Genomic DNA, 27,495 nt, shown 5'->3' on the forward strand with positions numbered 1-27,495 from the left:
CCTCCTAATAGCTGGTGTGTAGTGAGGTACTGGTGCACTATGGCTGCTGTTGCATCATCCAGATGGGGCTGCACACTGGTGGCGGTGGAGGGGAGTCCCCATTACCTGTAAAGCGCTTTGAGTGGAGTGTCCAGAAAAGTTCTATGTAAGTGTAAGCAATTGTTATTATTATTCAATCTGAACCTGCCTGCTATACATTTTTTGATGTATAATGCCTGATGCTGTTTCAAAAAGTAGACTGTGGAAGTTTTTCTTGTGTAGATGATAGGAATAAAGTTTTGTAACAAGCCAAATTAGTGTTAATCATGAAAGCCAGAAATTAATTTATTGAAAGGTATGTAGATTTATTTAGAGACTGACCCCAGCTCTTGTGGTTAGATAGGTTTTCCTTGTCTCTTTATGTCAATAGCTTATTTGAGGAGTCAATTATCCAAATAATCTAAATATTTTCCAGCAGTAGGTAGACATATATATAAGACTTTTACACTTATTAACTCAAAACTTTCTTTCCACACAGTTACCACACACTTTGGAGCATGGTTAGGAGTAATATTATTTTTATGAGGTAATTAAACAATCAAAGCCAATCTGGAACATGAACCAGAATTCACAGCCTCTTAATAATTTCCATTTTTTTGCCCACCTCCCAAAGGACCAATTGGTGACTCTAAATTGTAAAGGAACAAGTAAAGGTTTATTCTTTACTGAAAAGAGGAAAAAATTGAAGTCTCCAAAGCCGAAACGTTGTGTTTCTCTTCTTTTCAGCATGGAATAAACCTTTACTTGTTCTTTAACAGCCTGCACATGCTGACGCAGCTGCCTACTTGAACGACTCTAAGAATTTCAGATTTGAGGGGGTGTTTACAGTACAACCAGTACTGGCTATGGGGCTATAGGCAAATACAACTAAAGAGGCCGCATGGCCTATTCTTACTGTGGCCGTTCTGATTTTCTACGGTACAGTACCACACCAGAAAAGAAAAGCCGAAGCCAAAAAGCCGGTCAAAACAACACCAGACGGTGACATCATTAGGTATTGCCGGATGCGGAAGTGACGTTCAATGGAGGCCTCCATCAAAGGCACTGAGCGTGGCGTTCGTACAAGCAAGCTTCCGGTGACGCCGTATTTTTTTTTATATTGTCCCTCTCAGTAATGGCGGCTTCGTTTCCTTCTTGTTCCTCACCGAATAGCAAATGGTATTTCACCCGGGAGCAGATCGAAAATAGTCCGTCTCGCCGTATGGGGCTTGACCCAGACAAAGAACTGTCGTACCGTCAGCAGGCCGCAAACCTCCTTCAGGACATGGGGCAGCGGCTTAATGTGTATCTTTTCACTGGGGCGCTCGGAGCGCTTGAGTCGCAGCACGGCGAAGCCGGTGAGGCGGCATGGATACGGCGGCTCAGCTTGGGTTTTCCGAATGGCTTGGCAGTGTCAATGTATTAACGCTGGTCCAGAGCGAGGTTTGTAAAAGAGAAAGAGGTGTCGTGTCGACATGTACTGTGGAGTCGGTGTCCTGCCGGGTTCTCGCTGGTTGCTAAGGCCCGAGCAGTGTAGGCCTCGGCATCGGCCTAGGAGTTTTGGATAACAAAAGCCGGCGCCGGTGTTTCCGGCGACTTAGGCGGCCTCTTACAACCGGAGGACGGGTTAATCCCTGCAAATATCATATCTGGTTGGAGTTTTAAGAATCGATTAGTAGAAATGACGTTTATCTGTTATTTCATTGTTGGAGCGAGAAATTCACCGCTGCCGCTAACTGGTCAGCGTGTCTCCAAGCGAACAGCATTGTTCTCACAGCATATAAAACAACACGTTTTCGAGGTTTTCATGCTTATAATGTTTAAGGAAGTCGAAATGTACTGTACAGTCCCCTTGTGATAGCACATACAAAGACGTTTGCGATATTTACTGGAGCCATGAAGTAGCGGTTGTTTAGGGAAATACATTTCACGTCTTGGTGCCTCATGTTTGTCAATATAAGCCCTGGTTAAAATGGTTACACTGTTAGAATCCTGTTTATAACTGTAAAAAAAAAACTGTAAATAATTGAGAAATTAATAAAGTCCAGTGGCGCATTCGAGTTCGGCGTCTCCACATAATAAACATTTTTATCAAGTATTCTTGAGTCGTTCTTTTAGACGAATTCTGTAGTCATCATATTGCATTAAATACACTTAACTGTGATACTTGGCTTGAATGTGGATTACAAGACAGATTGGTATTGAAGGTCCTCACAGAATGGGAAAATTAATTCCAGTTCCCTTATTTTCCTGCAGTTAAAAAAATACTGTGAATGGTACAAAAGGTGATTAAATCACTTTTTAACAGTATTTTATTATAGCTACTGTGTGCTTGATGTTAGGAGTATTTGTCAATATAGTCGTCCTGAGGGTTTGGTAAAGTAAATTAATTGCACTCAGTGGCTGCAAGAGGTATTTGATTGTAATTATGCTACATGTATTTTAAGGTTAGATTCTGTCTCAGGCCCTCACCTGTCATGGGTGGACAGGGATTATTGTACCCATACTATAATCTTTCTAAAAAGTAGGGCTAGGTAAAGGAAGGAGATTTTCTAGGTGTTAACTATGAGGTATCCGTACAGCAGGCTATCATATTAGATGGGTTCTATGCACGTATATTTTCCATACTTGATATTACAATATTACAAAGTATTATGGAGAGAAAGAAAGGTTTGATTGTTATACAAAATGTGGCCTTAGATCATATGTGATTTGTGCAAAACATAAACATGCCAGGGTGCTTTAGAAACCTCAATCTTCAGAATAACTTTGTGACAAAAATATTCATGTTGGGGGATAAACCTATGTTTTTTAACAGAAATGGCTGTTAATTGTAAATCAGTTTATAAGCATCTTGTGACTTCACCTGCTGTACGCTCGTAGTTGTCTGTAGCTATATTTTGTTTTTGAAAATGAATACTGCTTTACTCTCTAGAATGTATGCTTCCATGAGGTGAATTATGCTTGGCTGTGAATTGTAATGCAAGTACTGTGTTTGGTGGTTAGTAGGGTTCTAGGTATTAAAGACATGTCATGTGAAGTGACTGCTGAGACTGTACTGTTAGATCAATAGGAGAATGTCAGCTCAACCATCTGTGGCATATTAACAGTACCCCAAAGTAAAATATGTGAAGGCAGTGTGGATCTGTTAGTTTTGCATTGTGGAATTTCTGTTGGTAATTAACGTGTGTTTATTAATAGCTATTAATAATGACCTTAATTGTAAAATACAGTGTTAATACCAACTGTGTTCAACAGTCATTTGCTCTTTTGTGAAGTGTAATGGATATTGGTTGTTAGTGGTTTTCTCAGTGGTATCATTGCTAGAGCTATTGCAAGCAGCCATGTTTGCAATAAGTAGTTCAGATTAGTTTTAAACTATGTTCATATTTCTGAAACTCTGAAGATGTCTGTGGAGCTGTAGGTACACATGTTCTCTACCTGTGTCTTTAGTTAATTCACTGGATTTGACTCCAAATTACAGTTCATGTATGGTAGGCAGTGCCTGGGGTCATTCTCACCCCTGCTCTTGATTTAGGGTCTGATCTGTCACTTTTTACTTAAATTGGAGTTAAAATTTAATTTCATTTTTTGGTTTTGCATTAAGATGGATCTGCTGCAGGGTGTAAACTGCTTGCTTGGCTGTTAAGTGTTGATCACCATTATAAATAATAAAGGGGTTCAGCCAAACCAGCAGTGTTTTGCCAGAAAAATGCAGTTAAATGACTTAAACCATCCTTGTCTGTTGTGATCTTCTGATGCCTGTTCTTCAGTGTTTGACCAACTTTTGTAGTTTAGATTGCTGTTTTATGTTGTTGGTAAAAATGTCAGGTTTCCCAGTTAAAATCCTGGTCGCATCTCCCAGGAGCCTCTTAAGAAAATCTGAACATGGGAATAATGCAGGGAACCCCTGCCCCCAGACATCAATTTCTAGTAGGTCCATATAGAGTTGGGGAGTTTGCAGAGTTTTTGGATTTAATTCTTAATGACTTGGTTCATTATGAAATTGTTTAGAAGGTGATGGGCAGTTTAAGTCTTGTGTGATGAGATAAAAAGTCCCTGTCTGCTGGTGATGGCAAAGTGCTGCTTTCTCTACAGTGTCACAGTGCTGTGTGCATCTTGGGCGCTTCGAGTTGTGAGCTGCTTTGCTGGGGTCACAGTATGAAAGAGAGCTCCGCTGTGGTCTGCTGCAGGGCAGTTACACAAGCCCGGCCCATGGGACTCCCTCTTATGTTCAGAGTGCGCTGCCACTTAAACAGTTGAACTCAGTTCTTTGTAACAGTTCCCGTTTTTTTAAAAGCTGTAGTTTTTATGATTAATCTCTAAAGGATTCTTTTCAAATCTTCTAAAGCAAAAAAAAAAACTTTATCTGATCACTTGGGGGTGTGGGAGAGAGGAAGGGCTGTCTTTGAGAAACTGCTTGAAGGTCTGTGGTCGTGCTTTAAAGTTGCATTACAGGGGTTTGGAAAGATTCTTTAGAAGTTGCTGGGAACTGCAGTGTGTAACCCAGCAATGTCCTTTGCAGATTTGTAGTCGTGAAACATAATTAAATGTTAAAGGAATAGTTTTTAATGAAGGAAGTCTTTGCCAGCTGTTTAGCAACTAGATATTGTCATTAATTTTACTTCAGTTATCTGTTTCTCTTTAAAATCGTGAGGCGAAACCTCTTGGCACTGTTGTGAAACTGGCATGAGGGGCTGGCGCTCTGGTACCTGCAAGACAGATCATATTGTTACATAGATCAGACATCCCTGGGTGCTGAGGAACTTGATCTGCAGCTGGCGGTATGCCGAACTGTTGAGAGTGTTAAAACTGAAAAGCAAGTATGAGTAAAATCTAAATTCTTACTGCTGGTAAGGATGAGTGAAGTTGTCCCCGGCCCCTCGCTGCAGGTGGCAGTAGTGCTCCCAGGGGTGCGTGCAGGGATCTCCAGGTGCTGTGTCCTCCATCTCCGAGGTCACGCTTGAAAGAAGACAAAGCGGACCTCGCAAGGAGTAGTCTGAGCTCATACTCATCAGAATGAGCCGTTAAGTGTCGCTGAAAGTGTTTCTTATCATTAATCTGCAGAATCTTTCTAAAGATGGCCCTGTGATTTCATCTATTAATTTGAATAAAGCCCAAAAACATAAAGGCCTAAAGGCTAAATCTCTAAACTTGTGCAGTTTCAGGGCAGCTACTGGTCCTGTTTTTTACACAAGAGGCAACAAGTTCCAGGTTAGGACACTGTTGCTGTGCCTCCCCCATCAACCAGCTGTCTCTCCTTTCGCTGGCAAACCCAGCTGAATGGCTTCCTGTAGAAATACATAATTGCTGCCTCAGTAAGATATTTTGCTCAAGAGCCTGTCAGATATAATAAGCAACATTGGTTGTCTGTGCCAGTTATCTGCCAGAGGAAAGTTCTGTAGGTTGTAGGTTCTGTGGGTCTGGTATCAGTAGTTTTAAGTTATGTGATACCGTGCTGAAGAAAGTTCTACTATTTACGTCATTTTTAATCATGCATATAAATGTACATGCTTTAATGTAGTCACAGTTGCCTGGAAGCTCCTTGTATGTTTGATTCTGAAATAAATTGCACTGAAAACTGACCTTCTGGTTTGGCTGAAAATTGGATAGCAGCCAGACAAGTTAGATGGGTTGTATGGCCTCATTTAATTTGGAACTTCTGCTCTGATGTTGTTGGCGATGACTGTGAAATATCAGTGTGATATTCTTGAGACTGCTCATACTGATTGGCAGTCTGGACTTTTATGTAAGGATATTTATCTCAGACATGGAAGTTTATTTTGTTGTTATTAGCCATACTGTAGTTCTGCTCTGCTACTTAACTTCAAATGGTTTGTGATGTATTTAAACATCTTATTTACTGAGTTGTGTAACTTGTTCTACTTGACCTAATTGTTCATTGATAGTATTTATTTATTATACAATTAGTATCTACTAAGAATTTGTCAATGTAGTAGGAAAAGCATTGTTGTACTGCCTGATGGAGGGGAGGGGTTTGCAGTGGTCTGTTCGTCAGTGTGGAATTGTTCATGAAAATGCAAGGTTACCAGTCCGGTGAATGTTTCTCTGGACATTTCCTTAACCAAAACCTTCCAGCTCCCAGCTCACCATCAACACTGCCATTGTGTACATGCACCGCTTCTATATGATCCAGTCCTTCACCAAGTTCCACAGGAATGTAAGTACCCTTGTCTGTTGTGCCACTGTGATTCTCCTTGAAGTGAGGCTGTGAATGTTCTGCTGCAACCTCTACAAGTACTGGGTTTTTCATATTTGCCACTTCTTTTTGAGTCACTTTGAATAATAGAACGGCTGGGGTTGTAGTTGTAGTAAATTGGTTGCAGTTGCAGCACTATCTCTGCCTGGTGCATTGAGCTTCCCATCGCACAATGTAACTGTAACCTCCAGCAGGTCTGTACTGATGAGATGCACACAGGATAGCGAGGGAACACAGCTGTTCTGTTAACAGGGGATAAGCAGCCCCTGTAGAATGCGGTTTTGTCCCGAGTCTTGACGATGCTCTTGTGATGGGGTGACTGCAGTCAGGGCTGCCCAGCAGTAGTTTAATTGCGCCCCCCCTCCCGCCAGGTGATCGCCCCAGCCGCGCTGTTCTTGGCTGCCAAGGTGGAGGAGCAGCCCCGCAAGCTGGAACACGTGATCAAGGTGACCCACGCCTGCCTGAACCCCCAGGAGCCCCCGCCAGACACGAGGACTGATGTGAGTAACCGCGGGCGGACTCCCCTCTTGCCCAGCTTGTGCGACCTCTTCACACACCCAAGCAGGATTGCAGACGCCAGAGTGAATGAAAAGATCCCTTTTGTATTGTTCTTCCAGGAGTTCATTTTGATTTCTCTTCTGTGTTAGTCTGAAGAGGTGCAACCCTGTGAACAGTGTCTTGCTTTGATAATAGTGGATTTTATGGGCTGAAGCTGCACTCCTCAGCCCAGTCCCTGTCGTATACAACCTGCTTGGTTCTGAGCGGTTGTGTGGCTTCTTCCAAAAAGCATCTCTTTTGTCTTTACAGTGCAAGGATCATGTTTTATGTGGTTAATGCTAGACTTGATGTAAATATGGCCCTTTATCTCTAAAATATATATATATTCACCAGTACTTTCTGTTCATCTGAGATTCCACTGCACTGCACACGGGACAGGCTGTGATTTACTAAGTGCTAAGACTCCCAAGCCTCCCAGCACTGTTCTGAAAATGACCCTCCCTCTGCCTGAGTAAAACACGGACCCTCAGCATTAGACATGAGATGTGCGTCTGGATTAATTTAAGACGATGTCCATACTTGAAATGTCAAAAAGGCATTACCCCCTGCATGTTTTTTATGCTTGGCAGCTTATAGGCAAAATGACAACCTTATGGAGAAATAAAAATATCGTTTTTTACATCTGGTTTTCATATTCATGACCTATGTTTTATTTTAGTCCAGCACACCAGGATTTAAAGAAATACACAGTGTTGTCTGTTATAATTTAGTTGATCAGGGTGACAAGAAAATTATTGGAATAGTGAATATTTTGAGATAAATTTCCCCGTTTTCCAAAGTGCTAGAAAGTGTTTCTAGCACTTTGATCTGATGAGTTCACAGTGATCTGTGCCTAGGCTGGGTGTAAACGAGGTAAGGATAACTTTCCTAAGGTGTACCAAGCTTGTGTACCTTTCACTGCTCACAGGTGATCTTAACAGATTCACACTCGTACTGATTGAGTGTCTGTTTTCAACAGGGTGCGAAATTCCTAGCTGCCCCAACCCCCCCACCACCACCACCACCGTGTGATTACATTATTATAGCAATAATCCTCTCTTTCCTTTGACACAGGGCACCTATTGTGCCTCAACGGGCCACAGTCACACTGTAACAGCCCTTCTGTCTAACATCCCTTACACAGTGTCACACTGTGCCAGCAGGTGCCTGAGATTGCTGAATTTCTCGCCCTGTTTAGCTGTCTGAGGTGTTGGTTGTTTAATAACATGTACAGGCTTTGTTTTGCATTATTATTTTTTAAATCAATCGTTGCACCATGTTATCCTAAGAGTTGAGAGCCTTGTGAATCGGGTATTAAGAATCTTGAAAAAGCATTGACAAAGTCAGTGCATCGGACTTCTTCAGAACCAACAGGGAAACATAAATCAGTGGACTTGAGTGAAAACTACAGGGAAGTGCATTGAAACCTGAGAACAGGAGCACTTTTACACAAAGAGTGGTGGGTGTCTGGAACAAGCTATCCAGCCATGTTATTGAACCTGATGTGAGCCTCAGATCAATGTGTTGGTAATCAAGCTTAAAAGGCCAAATCCCCTCTTTTGATTTCTAACAGTTCTTATGTTCTTGCTTCTCAGAGGTCAGTCTTGTTAGATCCAAGCTCATTTAAATGTCTGCGCTTCTCTCCCTATCATATGTGACCCAGGTGAGGTGTTTAGCTTTGGGGCAGAAGAGCAGAAGGAACTGGGGCTCTTGAGATGTGCTGTTGAGATGACACTTGTTCTGCAGTTCTACTTCAAAGATCAAACCTCAAAAAAATTTAGTGGTTCTTTTTTTTAACACACTTCTGTGGCTTTAGATGTACAGTATACGCTTACCTGATACTGTTACGATATAGTATTTTACCCAATAGGATTGTGCATTTACCGTGCAACTCAGTTCTACACCTTGTTTTCTCTCACAGTTTGTGTAAGGAAGCCTTCGGTTTTCACATCAGTGATCCCGTCGGGTTACATATACCATAAACCTGAATTAAACTGTGTTTTTAATGCCACCCAGGATTACTTTGTTTCCAGTCTCCCGCTCAGATCCACTTTTAGAGAGGGGCTAACCATGTTGTTCCATCAGACACAGTTCGTACGTTAATCACTGATCTTATTATGATTCCTGAAGGTGACCTTGTCTGTATGTATGTCCTGAAAGATGTACCTTCTCTGATCTGTTGCAGTTGCTATATCCAGACCCATCTGGCTGGGATGCCTTCAGATGACTCCCATGTCATTTGAAGCCAGTGTCATTGGTTTCATTTAAAATGTCTCAACTAGCAGACAAAGGAACAGCCTCTTCTTCTTCAGATCATTAAGGAGTGACAGTTTGCAGCTGTCTGCTGCCATGTCAGAACACCAACCCACCAGCCTTTCCCCTCTTGTTTACCTGTAAGTCCTTTATAGAAGCCTTTTGACATTAAATGGAATCTACTTTAAAACCCAAACATGCATCACAACAGAAAATTGTAAGGCATGCATCTAAGAGAGCCGTGATCTAAAGGGGTGTATCCACTAAGGGACCAAACTTTGATCGGAAACTTTCTCCAAGAACATGGTGCAACTATTGCTTTAAAAATAACTGACAGAGAGAGAAAAGAGAAAGATTGCCTCCTAGTGAGTAACCTGCCTGTCCTCTCAACCTCAGGCATACCTGCAACAAGCCCAAGACCTGGTCATTCTTGAGAGCATTATTCTCCAGACCCTGGGTAAGTGGAGAAGGCGAGAGGGCTCTCTGGGCACCCAGACTAGAGATGGTGCTTGGCGGACTGCAGATATTAACCACCTTCACTCTTGTCTACAGCGGAGGGAGGAAGAACGGACGCCACTGTTTCAGCCTTGTCCAATTGAACAAGCATTGTCCATTCAAACGTCCACGTGTTACAGTTCCTTTCGTCTGCTCCTTTCATAATTACATGAAAGTACTACCCTTTCATTTTTTTAAGCCATGCCTTTGGCACTAGTTACCTTGCACAGCTGGTGATGGATGCTGTGTGTTTCTTCCTTTAGTCTTCTGTGATGATCAGAAGACCTGGATCTATCGTCCTGAGCAGATGTTTCTGAAAGTGTACAACTATTTATAGTGACAGAAGAGATAACCTGTCTGTGACAACAGTAGGGTTCAGTGCGTTTCAAAATCAAAGCTTTTGCACAACAGATAGTAGAATTTTGAAAACTGCAAATGCTTCCCTGCATGACTGCACATCAGTTTGTTAACATGCCCTGTTAGTATGCCGTTTGATCTCTCGGAATATTTCCATGTGAAAATGCAGGGAGTGATTTTGCTGGTCATGAGGGGAGGTAATCGCTGTATTACTGGCTCAGGCAGTTAAAATCAACCAAAACCTTTTCTTAAAACTGTTTCTTGGAAGAGGTCAAATGGAGTGAACACAACACACTCCCTTACATGATATTGAACCCTGAAACCAGCGTGAGGCAGGATGCACAGTTTTTGCAGGATATTAACTATGCAAAGTGAAATGGACAGGAGGGTTAGAAGAGCTTGGTGGGAGGGTTACGTTGGTCTGATATGTGAACCCCACTAAATGGACTTTAGGGCTAAGCTAATCACAATGTGGGTCGCAGCCATGGACTCAAGTCACAGAAGGAGATAAATATTTGACTCTTCACATAGTTGTGGCTTTTCTAACAGCTGACTTACATTCTAGGGTTTGACTTGCAAAGACGGGAGTCTCTAAGCAGAGAGAACAGAGCGGAACTGTAGGGTCTCTCAATGGAAAGAAACAAACAGCTTGGATTTCTTTCAGTGCTGGTGGATAATGACAGTTGTTTGGGTGTAGAAATCAGGCAAGGTACCCGAGACAGACAGCTCAGACTCGGATTAAGCTGAGAGCCAACAGAATGGTGTGTCCTTGTCCTGTAGGAATCCTCTGATCCTATTTATTCTAAATACTAGTCACGTAGCTATATGTAGTCAGAAAGTGATTAAATTCAACATAAGTACCAATAGAAGGTTTAGTAATGATGGTAAATGCAGAGATGAACAGTGGATCTATAGTTGCAGTCTGATTAGATGGTCCTTTACAAATGGTGTAGTCCTTAATGGTTGTAGAGTCAGCAGTGGAAGGCAGTCTTGCTTTAGATGACTCATCAACAACTAATTTTTATAGAAATCCACTTCATTTCATGAACACAGCCTAAAGCACCATCACCACCCGTAACTGACGTGTGACAATGGCTTAAAAAAAGAGAAGGAAAGATGCTACTGTTACACAGTTATCAATTAAAAGAAAAACTAATTTCTTAACTCATTTGTCTTATCTAGGCCCTGCCAGCTGAAGATTTAAAGAGATGACTTATTTTTTGTAAATTGTCTCCACGATCCCACGATGAGTTTACATTTCACACTGCAAGAGCTGCACGTCTCTCCCCTCTTACTCTGAAAGCCTACGTGTCTGATCAGGCGCCATACTCCATCTCAGTACTTGTCAGTCATACAGAGAGCAGGTGGGCTAGTCTGTCACAAGTGGCAGTACTGACCGCAATTCCCTTCTTGTTTCTCCCTTTTCCAGCTTTCGAAATCACCATTGACCACCCGCACACGCATGTTGTCAAGTGCACACAGCTCGTCAGAGGTAAGATTATATTTATCACTGGAATGGAAGTGGCCAGTGGCTTGGTTATGCCTTCGTTTTCGGATGCCCCATTTAATTATTTCATTCCAGCCTTTTTTGGTCCCATGTGGGAAAGGAGACTGACAGTACAGAGGCCAGAACTAGCCAGAAAACACTGCAGCAGATGTGCCTGTGAAGAAAAAAAGTGTTGCGTGTCTGTTTGTAAGCAGATCCCAGCTTTGAAGGGTAGTTTTTTAAATATTCACTTATCTGTTTTGCATTCCTTCCAACAAGAATAAAAATAGAAATCCTTCTCCTGTTCTATTTTTAGGTACATATTTTAGGTTCTCTTTTTTAAACCAAGGGTTTGCGACATAGGCAGAGAAGGGTCTTAAAGTGTAAAGGAAAGGTCACAAACCCATTTTTTATTAAAGGAGCTAGCTTGAGATGGAGATCATTTCCACCTGTTGAGCTGCAGTTTAACTCTATATGGCTTGCTCTTTTTCAGCAAGCAAGGATTTGGCTCAGACGTCGTATTTCATGGCTACCAACAGGTAGGCACTTCTAGTTGTGCTGCAGGAAACAAGCAGAGCTGCTAAGCCTGTCTTTTAAACTGGAAAAATCCTTTACAGTATCTACATAGGTAGATTCAAATTCAGATTCAAAAAGTAGTATATATGCATGCTTAGAAAGCAGAAGTATTGTTTTCAGAGTATGGAATTTGACACGTTATCAAAAAGCCTAGAATCATGACAATGTTTAGCCTTAAAATGACAGTCTGTCTCTCCTTATTCCACTGCTGTTCCTCTCGGTCCACCTTCGGGCAGCCTGCACTTGACCACCTTCTGCCTACAGTACAGTCCTCCCATAGTAGCCTGTGTGTGCATCCACCTGGCCTGTAAATGGTCAAACTGGGAGATCCCAGTCTCCACAGACAGCAAGCACTGGTGGGAGTACGTGGACCGTACTGTTACCCTTGAGTTGTTGGATGGTAGGTGTTCTTCAGTCGTTATTTCTTTTCTGTAATGCCCTAGCTTGGTAGAAGCAGAGTGACGCTTTCTGTTTTCCAGGAAAATCCTGGGAACTAGCAAACCGAAAAAGAATTACAAACAATAAATGACACTGTTTAGAAATACTGTAGGAAACTGTGCTTTTTCTGTGATCCCTTGAGCCAATCTAATTCGTGGGTACGATTCAATCCCACAGAGCTCACACATGAATTCCTGCAGATCCTTGAGAAGACTCCCAGCCGGTTGAAACGCATCCGTAACTGGAAGGTAATTCCAGCAGAAAAAAAACCCTAGTCCCCTTATTTTAGTAATTCTTTGTGTCCATTAATGCCTTGTAGGAGAAAAAATTATTTCTTTATTCAGATTTCATGTGCTTTGCCTGCAGGCTACATCTGACTTTTTTTAATGAGCCTATTCTCAGAAGATAACTCGGCTTTCTCTCCTCACTATCCTCTATAATACTACAGGAAGAAAGCTAGCAGCGTTTGTTGTAAGACTGTCAAATTCTCTAGATTTCTAAGTCTGAGTTCTGGGGGTGTGGCCACCTCTACTCGGAAGCACTGGCAATCTAGAGCCTTGTGTGTATTTTGTGCCCTGAGAAGTGATGGTAATCACTTTCCCCTTCTGACAGGCAGGGCAAACGGTGAAGAAGCCCAAGGTGCAGGAAGAAGGGGACCAGACGGAGGCCATGATGAACATGATCTCCATGGCATCCTCCGAGACCACGCTGGCAGGGCTGATGAGTCTCTCCGCCCCTCCTGCCAGCTCTGTGGCAGCATCCTCTATGGGTGACAGAGAGCCTTCAACGTCTGCCCCTGGGTCACAGCAGTACTGGCAGCCCGGCAAGCTGGAGGCCCAAAGGACTGGCCAAGATCCTGTGCAGAACAATGAATTAGGCTTCTCTCAGGGCCTCCACGTGCCTGCCAAGGTGTCCCTCAGCGAATATCGTGCCAAGCACGCTGAGGTGCTGGCGGCCCAGAAACGCAAGCTGGAGAACATGGAGGCCAGTGTGAAGAGAGAGTACGCCACAGCTGCCCAGGCTCTCATTGGACAACAGAAAAAGGACAAGCCCCCGACGTCTCACCCGGCCTCCTCCGCCCCCGGCTCCGACACCACGAACCCTTCACCCATCATTCTCAAAATCCCTCTGGAGAAGGAGAGGCAGGACAAGAGCTCCCTGAAGGTGCGTCTGCCGTTGGCTGGGGGAGGAGGCAGCGGGGCAGGATCGGGGAGACCGGAGGATTTCAAGGTACGCATCAAGGTGCCGGAGAGACGGGGCGGCTCAGCCGGGGAGGAGGGCAAGAGCAGGGACAAGCACAGGGAGCGCTCGTCCAACCACCATCACCACCATCACCACCACCATTCCTCGTCCCTCTCCTCCTCCTCCTTGTCCTCCTCACACAAGCATCCGGGAGGTGTCCGGTCCTCCGGGGACGCCTCCAAAACCGGCTCCTCCTCTTCCTCCTCCTCCTCCTCCTCCTCCTCTTCCTCCCGCAAGCGGCCTCACTCCCAGGAGCCCTCGCCCGCCTCTCACCAGCCCAGGCCCAGCAAGGCCTCCAGGAACTCCTATCAGCTGCCCCCGTCCTCCGCCTCCTCCGCCCACCCTCTGGGCCTGGGTCCAGACGGGCTGCCGGTGCTGTCCCAGCAGCACCACCTGCCCTTCCCCCACCCCAAGGCAGACAAGGGCTCTGCCGACACCAACGGCCACAGCGCGGGGGGCGGCGGCGGCCAGTCCAACGAGTACCAGGACACGTTCGAGATGTTGAACTCGCTGCTGAGCGCTCAGGGGGTGCAGCCGGCCCAGCCGCCGGTGTTCGACTACCGCTCCCAGTACGGCGAGTACAGATACCACGGGGGGGCCCGGGGGAGCAACTCCCGGCCCCCCCCCCTGCCGGCAGAACCCCCTCCCCCCCTTCCGCCTCTCCCGAAATGAACACCGGAGCGGGGAACACTTTTACGGAAATATCCACCTGCTACAGCCAGCAGCCAGGTTGCAAACTGTTGAGCCTCTTTGGCCGAGGTTTTTATATTTGTGTTCATGACTTGACAGCACAGCAATGTACCACTTTTTATTTTTTTTTTCCAAAATTTATTTTTACACTTTTTAAATTATTTTTCCTAGTTTGATTTTTTTTTCCCTTGAGTGTGGCAATAATGACAAAAAGTCTATAAAAATTTTAAAAACAGAATAATGTTTTAAAAAAAGTGTACTGTTCACGATGTAATTTTATGCCCATCCTGTAACATAAATAACTTGCATTTTGTTTTAGGGATGTGTCTTAATGACATGAGACAGTGTTTTTTTTTTAATCAGTGGTAAAACAAAAAAACTAGAAATTGTTGTGATGCAAGCTGTTATGCAAGGGGAAGATGGGCACCTTCTGTTTGAACATGAATGGGAATCTGTCTTTGAAATGTACTGCTGCTCTTTGGTTTTAATTGGTGCATTCATTTTAAAATATACAAAACGTTTTTCATCCACTTAATATGTAGCAGCTGCTTGGTGCTTCTTAATGCTGTCCTGATGCTCTTGTGCTAAGCGTGCCTGTTCTGCAGGCAGGAAGGGGGCTGGATGCAGTGTTGCGTGTTTGTGCTGTCTCCCTGTGAGCGCAGTGAACTGCACACGCAGTCCAGCTCCTGTACTGGCGAGGCAGAAACCAGCCAATGCCAAGTTCGCAGTGTTCGCTTTAACATGCTTGAGCTTTCCATCAGACAGAAATTAGAACACCTGCTGTGAGGTGAGAAAGATTTGAATTGAATGAATTAGGTTAGTCTGAGGACACAGCCATGGCACCGAAGACAGGAATGTCCTTTTTTTCTTCTGGAGGGTTCGACCAACTCGGGGTAGAAGATGATGCACTAATCACCCTGTTGCCCTGTTCCTAGTGAAAGAGTCATAAAAATTGGCGCATAAGTTGCAATGACTTGGAAATGATGAATAATGCAATAAGAAAGACTTTCACTCTGACTCAGCTTTGTGTAAGATTTTCTGGACTCACCTGGTGGTTTCTTGATATTCACCTGTGAGCTCAGGCTGGTCTTGGTTATAGGAGACCCAGTCTCAAGCCCCGTCTGTGTGCTCGCTCAGCTCTGTTGTCTCCCGCGATCTGACTCGTCAGGCGACACTCTTCCTGACTTCCGCTTCCCGCTCAGGCCCTTGCTGGGCAGCTGTGGGGCAGTGCTGAGCTCCGACCCCAGGAGCTTTTGTCTCTGTACAGACCTGCTGCTGAATTGTATTGGTTTGCAGGCTCTGGCAATGCCCAGTGCGCATGGATCCAGTCTTACAGAGCCCAGATCTGGTGGTTTTTCATCCACTTAAACTTTGTGAAGTTGAACCAATCATTTCTTAGATCTGATAAAATAAGCTTGGTCTTTCTAGGTCTTGAATTAAGTAGATTTTCCCATTACTTTGTGACTCACTGATTGGCTCTGCATGGTTTTCTTTTATCTGTCTTTGGAATTTGCAAAAGCTAATAAGTCTTCAGGAGAAGCACAGGATGATCAGATAGGTTTGTGCAGTATCTGTTGTGTGACATTGTACTCTTTTCTGTGCCATTTACCCTCAAAGTGCTTAGAGAATTCCATATAAAAGCCATTGTTTGCTTTGCAAGTTGGTTAACTTGACAGATGACAGTATTGGCAGAAACAGAGAAAGACTCATAGCTGAACAGACTCCTGTAAGCTATTGGTGCTGTACCTCTGAGATGCAGGGCTCTTGAATTGATCTTGGGCAAAAGAGTCGTTCAACTCGCATATAAGTTGGGTAAATATTACGCTTCTTCAATGTCTCCTGTTCCTTTTTTAATGGTGGTTGAGTTCCCAGCAGCACGTTTTATGTGCTTATGTGGCTCTGTTTTTAGACGTGCAGCGCTTTAAAAGTAAAGCTTTTCACACAAAGCTGCTGGTTACAGCACAAATAATGACAAACTGCATGTAAAAACAAGCAATTTTACACATAATTTTCCTTAATCGTTGTTATACCAGGGCTTAAATGGCCTACAACAACTGTTAACAGAGTGCTGCTCATACATGGACAGGAGAGGAGTATGGTAGGCTTGTCTGATCCTGCTGTCTGTAGCTGAGAGCAAGGCTGGAGATCACATCTATCAGCCTAGGTTAGCTGAAACTGGGGCACAAGTATTAAAGGCGAAAAGAAACAGGGGAGACTGAATTACAGTGTTGCATGAAATTGGATTATTTAGTATGTTTTGTGTTCCCTTAAATGAGTTTAGATGACATCCTGACTGAGGTTTTTCATTTTCAGAAATGAAGTATAGCCAGGATTCTCCAAATGTGGTTGATTCATGGTTAGGGCCTTGGTTAGCGCTAATCCCAGGTGAGGCACTGCTGTAGTACCCACAAAGGATACATATGGAAGTGACTTCGAATAGCGTCCGCCCAGTAGTAACCAGGGCTAGTGCATGATTTGGTCAGCATGGCCAGGGCTGAGTGAGCATTAGTCCATTTGGGTTTCCTCCACTTGCCAAGCGGCTGGAATCCATACTACTGGCATTGAGGAATGGCGTCACTCCTCCAGCTGGTGCCCTGGCCTCTGAAACCCACTGTGGAGTTTGCAGCATGTGGAAGATGCAGGGCTCTGAGGCGGTTGTGTCAGGAGTACACTGGTCTTCATTCTGCCAGTACAGTACAGGGCTGATACCTGTAAACTGTTAAAGGTTCTAAATAGAGTATTGTGCACAACTGGAAATTTTTAATAACAGACACAGAATTGAGTAACACTTTGCAGGATGAGATGTAGCTGATGCGCTGAGCAAGAAAAGAAAATAATTCTTTATGTATCAGTGATTTCAGTTTATATGTACTGAACCTAATTGTAAAAGCTGTAGCCTTTGCTACAGCATTAGTTTACTGGGTGGCATCTTTGAAATAATCTGATAGTTAAAAACACCGGACAGCTGAAGCATCAAGTCGTTCTGTCCTTGCAGCTCTTCTGAAGTGCACACCCTAGGGTTCTGAAGACTGCGGCATGTGAGCAGATATGTCACTCTGCCAGCTACCACATCCCTGACTAGCAGGCTGTGGAAACATAGTAAATCCAGTCATAGTTGAGATCCTGGTCTGTGAAAGCATTATCAAGGCTGTTAATATAAAGATATTCTTACTGGAGAACATTGTCGTAGCTCTCTGAATGGATTGTGACATTTTAAATGCAAACAAATGATATTTTTAACCTATGTTTTCGTAATGTTGGTTGTGATAAAGTTATATATATATTTAACTGTGCAGGTGGATATTAAATATTCATATTTTTATCTTTTGTAAAATAAAAGCAAAAAAATCAATGTAAGTGAACAGGCTTGTACTTTAGTTTCTAGATTTCAAGTGTGACACAGTCATTGTTTTAAATGGTTGTAAACTCCTATACTACATTCAGATGATTAATTTATATGGATAGAATTCCACATGCAAATCCAGGGCTATAATAGGTGTGTGAGGGGGTGGTTTTGATAAGTAATGAACCACCAGGTGGTAATTTTTTAATTTATATTTTTTATCAGTGAATCAAGACATCTGTGCACCACAGATAATCCCATTGCTCCATAGGTTTAAAGGTCCTGTGCTTATACTCCCACCCTGACCTCTTCCTCATATGAACCTGTTTTAGAAACTGCATCTTACTGTCACGCCGGACCTGCCCTGTGCTGTCTCTGTGGGCTACATTGCCTGTCTCAAACAGATTTTTAAGCACTTTTTCATTCTGTGCTTCTAAGATCCAGATTTTGCAAGGGACACAAAAATCTGGATTTTTTTACAGCAATAAAATGTTCGAAACTAAACCTCAGAAACCAATACTGAAAATGTGATGTGAGATATGGCAACATAATAACAGACTTAGGTGGTTATCACAGTATTTTTGAGGTGTGGGTGTAAACATATGGCCTTTACAGGAAGCTAGAAGAACTTCTGTTGATAGGTAGAGTCTACGTGGTGTTCAAGTTGTTTGTGGTGTCACTCTTCACTTGAAGCCCCTTCTGTAATAGGGCGCCCGTGAGAAATGGTCTGCATTGCTGGATTCATAGACTGCTGGCCCTTCTCAGTGGGACCTGTCTGCACTCAGGGAGCCAGATCAGGAGGCTTGCACTGCTACAGAGCTGAGAGGAGGCATTGCTTCCACATGGGAAAGGCAGGAGGATGGTGATTTCACTGCATCCACAAAAGCTGCATCTCGAATCTGAGCTCCATCCCGCAGATCCGAAAATGACAGAAATGCCCAGCCCAGCTTGTGATGTTTCAAAACTCGCACCTGAGGACTCGCAGGATCAAGTCCAGGTCTGACGACAGTGGCTGGCAGTTTGTGTGGTATGTCAGTGGTTGAAATAAATGTCTATTTGATAGCTGTGATTCAGTAATCTGCTTCTTACGTCCTATTATTGTGATTTTGGTCTTAAAAAATGATCATGTTGCCCAGGCTCCCTAGCGCACTGATCAAATTGGGCGATTCTTTGTTGTTTCTATTTTCCAATGTGTGAATTTTCTTCTTTTCCAGATTGTAGTCCTGTATAATGTAAGTGATAATCCTGAGTCATGTAAATAGGTTTTTTTGTGATTAGAAAATGACATTTTAAGAAGATTTCTACAGAATTCCTACGCAGAGCACCTAAAATATATCAGAATCTAGCATAGCCTTCTAACACCAAAGTTGTACTGTTTCAAGTATTTTGTAAATTTAAGAGATTGTTTAAAAGTTCAAAGCCTATCTTTGTATCACTTATCTATTTAAATTGCTACATGTAAAGACTGACAAATATTGTATTGCAGTTTTAACATTTCCTTTTTAAGGATTTTTTACTATTCCAGGTCATGGGTGTGTGTCGATCTGCTTGTTAGGGGCATACAGAACAATGGAAGGGAGCGATCTGCTGCCTGCTGCCTGCCAGTCTGTTTTCTTGGGTAAAAAGTTATGCAGAATTTACCATTTAAGTCTAAAATGCAAATTACCTTATAAGGGCAATTAGATTTATATTGTATTTAAAGCAATTCACTGCCACCCATGCCAAGCTGCTGCAAGCAGGTTTAAGGTAGAAATGGTGTTGGGAAGAGCAAGGAGCTGAATCTCCGAGGGCTTAAAGGGAGATAGATGCGTTTGCCTTGACTTCAGTGAGTGATCCAGGAAAAGCCAGCAGTGCTTCTCTTCTCCAGTGGGGGTGGGATTTCAGGGTTCGCCCCTTTCTTGTGGCTGGAACCCCTTTTTACAACAGCCTCCTGCTGTCGGAGGGTCGGGCACTGCCAGGTTATTGTAATACTGTGCGGCTGGAGCACAGTCTGGAGCCAGACGCCGCAGAGGAGCCCCGGCTGGTAGGTGTAGCCTGGCATGTGGGCCCCGATCTACTCTGCGGGACGGCTGGGTGTTCCTCCCCCCTCAGGCTCAAGCTCCTCTCTCGTCCTTGTATGTCTTCGGCGATGCAGCCTGGGCGCTGGACCTGCCCCTCGCGCGAGGAGGTGTGTGGATCTTGCACCTGTCGGCCTGCGCTCCTCCGGTTTCCAAGCAGCGCGAAACGGTTTCTCTGTTGTTCCGCGTGTGAGGAGCGATGAGAGGAGATTGACAGGGGGAGCTGCCTGTGCTGTAGTTCTTCTGATTCTGAGCGTTACTGTTAAATTGCGTTGCTGGCACTGTGGTCCAGGGAGACTTGCATTTGATCCATAAACGAAACAAACCGCAGAGATGCGGAAGGAGAAGCTGTGTAAACCAAAAGGCATATGATATTGTGTCACAGTACAATCGCCAAAAGAGTGCAAAGTACAAAGTGTACTGCAAAAATCTCATACCTCAAACAAGGTAAAGAAGAATGTCCTGTACTATTGTCTCTCGCCAAGCAACTGCTTGTCCTGTCATCCCTTGCAGAAAACAGTCCCCATCATCGTCCTGGGCACACCTCATGGGGATGGGGTCGTACTTGCCCTTCGTCGCGGGGGTGGGGTCGATCAGAGGACATTGCTACTCTAGTTCTTGAAGGAAGCAGGCACATTTCAGATAACTTTATATTACCTCTGTTGCAAACATTGTAATTTGCAAGCCTAATTATATGCATTTCAGCTTCTTTTTTCACATGCATCAGTAGTGTTTCTGTCCAGTCCTGCAGAAAGACGGGGGGCAGCCGTGGTTGCTAGGCCAGCCAGACGTGTGCTCTCTTTGCCTCCACCTGTCCTCTCTCTGTCTCATGTACTGGATCACTTCTTTTCCACAGGTGATCGCAATAACTGTCACTCTGTCACACTTCATAGATCTAGGCATGCCATTATATACAGTATCTACAATATGGAGAGGAATAATGTGTAAAATGTACATACATTTTTGTATGTTTTTAGCGGTACCAGATGAACTCAGGTTTGGAATTTTCTTGTGTTTGGGAATTCTTACGTGTAAAATAAGATCGAATCAAGGTTTACATTTCACAGTGCTTTTTTATTTTCTGTTATTTTGTGCTTTTTGTAGTGCATTTCCCTTTCTAAAATTAAACTGTGGTTGATTTGCTCCTATATTCATGGTTTTTAATCAGAAAGGCTTCTGATGGTTTATTTATTATATGTATACTGTATATGGAGGAGCTGTAAATAAGAGCTGGTGCTACACAGAGGGAGCGGGAATTGGACTGTTCTAGTAGGGTCTTGCTTTTTAAACAGTGTTTCGATTCACCAACTGCTAGATGACTAAGTGAAATGTGACTTCAACTGAAACTGTGGAATATTTTTGTCTTGGGCACCTGTGCTTTTAATAAAGCAGAAATAAGTCCTCAGTCTGGGGTTGTGTTTATTCTGTGGCAGACCTGGGTTCAGTCACTGTACAGGCAGTGAGCTGAGTCACACATGAAACACTGAGGGCAGAGGTGCACAGGGCAGGACCTCAGCCTGCACGGGACACCTGTCCTTCACTGGACACCAGGTGAGACCTCAGTCTGCACGGGACACCTGTCCTTCACTGGACACCAGGTGAGACCTCAGTCTGCACGGGACACCTGTCCTTCACTGGACACCAGGTGAGACCTCAGTCTGCACGGGACACCTGTCCTTCACTGGACTCCAGGTGAGACCTCAGTCTGCACGGGACACCTGTCCTTCACTGGACACCAGGTGAGACCTCAGTCTGCACGGGACACCTGTCCTTCACTGGACACCAGGTGAGACCTCAGCCTGCACGGGACACCTGTCCTTCACTGGACACCAGGTGAGACCTCAGCCTGCACGGGACACCTGTCCTTCACTGGACTCCAGGTGAGACCTCAGCCTGCACGGGACACCTGTCCTTCACTGGACTCCAGGTGAGACCTCAGTCTGGTGCTCCTCCCTCTTCCAATTTTCCTTCCGTCTTGCCAATTCTCTTCCCACTGCCCTTCTTCCCTCTGCTTCCTCTTCCCATGCGCTTCCTGGTGTGGACGGAGGCCCCAGCTGCTCAGACTCAGTCCCTAAGACAAGTAACCAGGGTCTTGACCGGCTGAGGCTGGGTTAAAATGTGGACGCACAGCAGGAAAAAGAGCAATGAGTGCAGAGTGATGTTAAAGTGATGTTATTATTATGTTATAGAGTAAGAAAACTGAAAAATTTGACCACTCTAAAGAAACTCATGGTTTCTGCTTCCCTCTGCTGGTAACAACTAGGGAATGCAGACCAGCCAGTCACATGTCTCCTCACCTGGAGGTCCTGCTGGGATAAGATAAGATCACTTTATTGGCCACATACAATTTCTTGCATTAGGAATTTGTCTTTTCGCATACTCCAGCTTGCTCTCCATGAGACACAGACAGGGAGAGAAGCTTGGGGTCAGACCGCAGAGTCAGCCAATGTACAGCACCCTGGAGCAGTTGTTCAGGGGCCCAACAGAGTAGGATTCCTCTGCCAGCCACGGGATACAAACCGCCAACCTTCCAGCCACAGGCGCAGATCCTGAGCCACAGAGCCACCGCTCCGCCAGTGTTACTGTGTGAGGGGTGCGGTGTGTCTGCTCCCCAAAAACTAATTATTTAAAAATATTTATGTAACTAATCTAACATTTCAATTCTTTTTCTGTCATGTCGAAGTCATGTTACTCAGACTGGTGCTCAAACTCAATGCCCACCCATTCGAATTGCTCTGGCGACGGCCCTGTCCCTGGCAGAAGCTATATATAAAACAGCTATACCCTAGATAGTCATACCAATTAAAATTGTTTAAAACAATAAGAACACATAACTTGGAGACAGATATTAAAGTATTAAGATGGATATGTTATTATTCTGATTTCTGTACTGGAAAATCTGATAACATTCTAAAATCTGGACTATTAGAGGCATCACAGCAATATGTACCTTGATGAAACAGAATCACCTGAAAAACGTAGAAGATTTATCACCTAGATAAATAGCCTAGAATTTAAAGCAAAGAAACAAGTGATAGATTATAGATTTATAGCCTAGAAATAAGAGTTCTACAGATACTTCCAAATTAGGCACTAAATAGATAGTTGGGTATAACAACCAAATACAGAGCAAAGTAGTAAACTGCTTGATCATTTTATAGCTTTGTACAAGCAAAGCAACCAGAAGAAAATAATCTCAAAACTATAATAACATTGAAGGTATGAAAAACGATTAAATTAATTATATTAAAATATAGTGGGGAAAAAGAAAATGATAAGACAGTTTCCGCAGAACAGTGGAAGAACAGATTTCAACTAAGCTCCACCAGTTTACAAGTTTGGAGAAATTGCTGTTGAAAACATTAGATTCGGTTTTTTAATAGTCTTAAAATTCCAGCAAAACAAAAAGGAAGCTATTCACGATGTTGGATGTTAAGTGGAGAACAAGTTGCAACTTATTCAAACACATTCTGGTCATTCATGAAAAAACAACAATATTGGAAATTCATATACTGTATTTTGTGCTTACTAATATAGTAAATCTACAAATACCCTTTGAATTATCTGTTATGTATTTTGGTACTTTTACTTCTGACTACATGGAATTAAAGGATGGATATATACTAGGAATTATTTTAGCTGCTAGTAAGAACACTATCACTAGAAAGTGGTTTATTAAAGAACTCCCAACAGTGCTGTGAAGGAGATAATTCTATAAGGGAAATATAATGGAAAAGATCATCTTTTCTTTTAGGTTAGAAGCAGAAAGGTTTGGCTAATACTGGCAGGCCTGGATTGGGCTGAGGTCCCATTGTGACTTGATTTTGTTCTGTGAAAGAAGATGAAACAGCGTTTTATTTTTGCTGATTATATGTACTGTAACCTCCCATCAATGCTGGCATAACGTTATATAAATTAATAGAAATAATATTACATAAGAATATAATTAATTCATTGATTGGTTAATTAATAGTTAATTAAGTAATTAGTTAATAAGTTTAATGAGTTATTATATAAAATGAACTTGCACTACTTTGTATTGTACATGTTGTATTTGTAAATTCTTTAATTGTTAAATAAAAAGTTTAACAAACAGTTGAAGGTCACGTGAAATAAGACAAGCACAGTGTATCAAGCTAGGTTAATCGACTACAGCGTTTCCAGTGCTAGTTATGTGCAGTACCTAATGGAGACCACAAGAGGGCATCCTTGATTAAACGTCTTCTCTGCGCTCGGAAATCGCCGGCAGGGTCGCTTGTAAGGTCTCTGAAAATTAGTCAGTTCTTCAGTAGGGGTAGCACCCCGAGCGAGTGAGCTGGCATCAGTCTTGAATGGTGTATTCTGTTCCCTGTTCTCCACCGTTTCTCTGCAGCTTCCATTGTGTGGGCCTTTGTGTGTGTTTGAGCGCTGACTTACTGAATCTGTTTTGTCTTTCCCTTATAATTATCTCGATCTGGCGAATTCGGTGATCTGAAAATTACAGCTTTGAGCAGGTAAATCAGTGCGGCCCATTCGGGGCCTGTTTTTCACGACGCTTCAATCATTACTACAGGCTGTCGGACCTGCCGGAATTTCGAGTTTTGAACCAGTTCTGCGGCTTAGAAACACGCGAAACAATGAGAGCAACACTCCCCGCTATGAAAAACATGAGTCCTGTTTGTGCGCCTCGGGAACAGCGAGGAGGGGCGTGTTGATGATCTCTGTTCCGCATTGTTTAGTCCGTCTGAGTCCAGATTCCTGTACATACAGAGTGAGACAGAGAGTGAGACAAAGTGAGTGCACAACTAGCAGAGAGAGACAGAGAGTGAGACAGAGTGAGTGTACAGCTAGCAGAGAGTGAGACAGAGTGAGTGCACGGCTAGCAGAGAGTGAGACAGGAGTGCATAGCTAGCAGACTGAGAGTGAGACAACGGAGTGCACAGCTAGCAGACAGAGAGTGAGACAGTGAGTGCACAGCTAGCAGGGAGTCCACAGCTAGCAGAGTGAGACAGGAGTGCACGGCTAGCAGAGAGTGAGACAGAGCAGTGCATAGCTAGCAGACTGTGAGACAAAGAAGTGCACAGCTAGCACACTGAGAGAGTGGGACAGAGAGTGAGTGAACAGCTAGCAGAGTGAGACAGAGTGAGTGCACAGCTAGCAGGGAGTCCACAGCTAGCAGAGTGAGACAGAGAGTGAGTGCACAGCTAGCAGGGTGTGACACAGAGTGAGAGTGCTCAGCTCACTGAATGTGAAACAGGTAGTATTCTGAGATTAGACAAATATTCTTCCCCACAAACAACAATCCTAATCCCTGAATTCCCACCCCTGCCAGAATCAGAACAGCTCCCAGTCCCACTGGAGGAGGAACAGAGAGCCTCTCCACAGTAACAGGAATGTTCTGTTGTGAGTGGCTGTGAATGTTTTGCTAGTTATTGCCTTCCCAGCATCCAACAGCAATGCAAGGGCCAGGCCCAGAACACCCTTGGAATTCGAATCCGAGTGCACACCTGAGCTGTGGCCTCACTCCATTGCCTGCAGTTTTCTTACAGGGTGGGTCTGACCCTTTTAAACACACAGACACTTTGAACAGCCTGTTCTGATAGGGCCTTGTTTGCTGAGCGTCTCTTTTGAGAAGGCTTTGACCACGAATCTGGGGTTTAGAGGGCTCTGACTGTGCAGCCCTGTAACTGGGCTCTTCACTATCTGTAGGCGTCTGTCTTCAACCTACAGGTCGTCGACATTTGGGCTAATTAAGCCAACAGCAGATTTATTTAAATATTTGAGTAGTTTGAAATAAAACCCGGAAGATTCCCTAACGCCCAGGACCCGTTAAAGACCCTAATATGCGCTTTACCGGGTTTCTAAGATGCGCCAGAAATTCCCCGGTTATAAAGGAGCTCCTTCCATCCAGAGACCTGTTGCCTTTTACACCCGACTTTTACCGAAATAGGGATTTTTCTCAACCCGGCCTGCAGGAAGGGAGGCGGATGAGAGCAGAGCCGAGTCTCCTCTCTCCCTGACGAGAGGCGCGTCCGGCTGCAGATCAGAGGCCCGGCGCGCCGAGACAATGCGGCCGTTGTTGCCGGACAATCTGTCCCCATCAAAGCCGGGGTGATTAAGTCGCGGCTAGCGGGAGAAAGGCACAATGGTTCTCTCACGGAGACCAGCGGCCCCTCCGAGTCGATATAAATATCCCCTCACATAAAAGCAGCACGACAGAAAGATGTCCCATTGGTGGAAACACGCAACTTCACTCAAAGTGCCCATCGCCCCCCGGAGGGTCCCTAAGCTCTGCCCTTTCGGAGCAGGCGCTACGGGCCCGGGTCTATTACCCTGAAAATAAGGGTATCACTGCGACCCGGTGTGTTTGAGCGGAGCGGCGTCTGGCTGGCGGGACCGGCGGGCGCAGAGACATCCCACTCTCGGCCACTGACCTGGTCGGAGAGGTCATTTTGCTCTTTTGCTGCCATCCTCACTAAAGCGCACCAGCGCCTTCACGTCCCGAAACAGTTCCGGGAGTGGGGGATGAGCAAGACTACCCTCACCAATTTCTACCCTAATACGGTTCAGAGTGTCCTGGCCGGTGGTATTGCGGTGTGGTACGGTGGAGCCACAGTACAGGACAGAAAAGCCATACAGAGGGCTGAGAGGTCCGCGCAGAAAATCCCTGGGACCGGATATATCTCGACCGCAGCCGGGCTCGAGCTATACTTCGGCACCCAGTTCACCCTGGCCACGGTCTGTTTTCACCCCTGGGTTCCGGTAGGAGGTATCGCAGTATCAGAACACTGACCAATATATTCAAAAAACAGTTTCCTCCCCCCCAAGCAGTCCGCATCTTAAACACCTCAAAGTAGCACCTGCACTTTAAGGTACTGCGCTGTTTGCGCTATGTCCTGCCTTGGCTGTATTATAACGTCTATTTTCTCAATGTATTGTCCGTGTTTGTCATTTCTGCCTATTGGTTTTTCCTCCACAGCTGAACGAGTAAGCGTTCCAATCCACTTGTTGTATCTGGCAAATACTAATCTTGAATCTTGAATCAAGGGAACCCGAGAGTGATGACTTTTGCCGTCATTTCCAAAAAAAAAACAACAACAAAAAGACACTTCATTTGATTACTCCCTGTGACATATATATATATATTTTAAATCGCCTACACCTTTGTTTTGTAGCCTCACAGCCCGACGGACCCTGCCCGCCGCCTCAGCCACGATTCGCAGCGCTCCCACGACGCTGGTGCCGATTGGCGGCTCGGGGCAGCGGCCCGTCCAATCAGCGCCCCGGCTGCGCTGTTTTATACTAAGGGAGTGGAGCGGGGGTGTCGCGCTTCACAACTTTCTGGATCAGCTTGTGGCGGATCGCCTCGGACCGCCGCGCCGAGGAGTCACCGGGAAGTCCGTCGTTACTATTACTGCCCGCACTCGGATCTGTTGTTGTTGTTGCTGCTGCTGCTGTTTCTCACCCCTGTCAGTCTGGGGTTACCAGGTGACACACGTGAGAGAACCTGCCTGCCGCCGTCAGTCTGGAACCGAAACCAGTTCAGGTGGATTGAGGGTTTTCCGCTGTTCTCTCAGGCTGCGAGGCAGGCACACCTGGAGACGGGCACATAGATACTACGGGGAACAAAGAATACACCAGGAAGCTAAAAGCGGATAACTCTTGGAATTCGGTCTGGGAACGCACTTTGCGAGCCTGGGATCTAGAAGGGACGGGAGAGGGGAAGAGGGAGTCGGGACACAGCGTCTGTTCCGGCTCGACATGCACCCCTGACCCGCCCGGCCCGGCCACTCCGCTGCAGTCC

At 44.6% G+C, this 27,495-nt stretch overlaps 1 protein-coding gene and 1 long non-coding RNA gene across 5 annotated transcripts; one reads left to right on the forward strand and one right to left on the reverse strand.

Annotated features, from left to right (window-relative positions):
- Window positions 1–1,075: 1,075 nt before the first annotated feature.
- Window positions 1,076–21,117, forward strand: ccnt1 (cyclin T1). 4 transcript variants are annotated; one of them, XM_015344225.2, is made up of 10 exons: window positions 1,077–1,323; window positions 6,118–6,199; window positions 6,610–6,738; window positions 9,425–9,485; window positions 11,310–11,372; window positions 11,463–11,597; window positions 11,860–11,905; window positions 12,179–12,342; window positions 12,558–12,628; window positions 12,993–21,117. In XM_015344225.2, exons 1-10 carry the CDS (start codon window positions 1,154–1,156, stop codon window positions 14,292–14,294), a joined length of 2,223 nt encoding a protein of 740 aa, XP_015199711.1. In that variant the 5' UTR covers window positions 1,077–1,153; the 3' UTR covers window positions 14,295–21,117. The 4 variants fall into 4 exon arrangements, with proteins under 4 accessions (XP_069053439.1, XP_015199711.1, XP_006629279.1 ...); XM_069197338.1 differs by having other exon boundaries at window positions 1,076–1,323; window positions 11,310–11,597; XM_006629216.3 differs by lacking the exon at window positions 11,463–11,597 and having other exon boundaries at window positions 1,078–1,323.
- A 2,628-nt stretch (window positions 21,118–23,745) lies between these two features.
- Window positions 23,746–27,467, reverse strand: LOC138242177 (uncharacterized). The gene is made up of 2 exons (XR_011191433.1): window positions 27,378–27,467; window positions 23,746–24,449 (listed from the first exon to the last, which is right to left on the reverse strand). It is a non-coding gene; the product is annotated as an uncharacterized lncRNA (long non-coding RNA).
- Between the last annotated feature and the right edge of the window lie 28 nt (window positions 27,468–27,495).

The sequence above is a fragment of the Lepisosteus oculatus genome, chromosome 1 (genome assembly GCF_040954835.1).
Source record: "Lepisosteus oculatus isolate fLepOcu1 chromosome 1, fLepOcu1.hap2, whole genome shotgun sequence".
NCBI classification, from domain to species: Eukaryota; Metazoa; Chordata; class Actinopteri; order Semionotiformes; family Lepisosteidae; genus Lepisosteus; species Lepisosteus oculatus.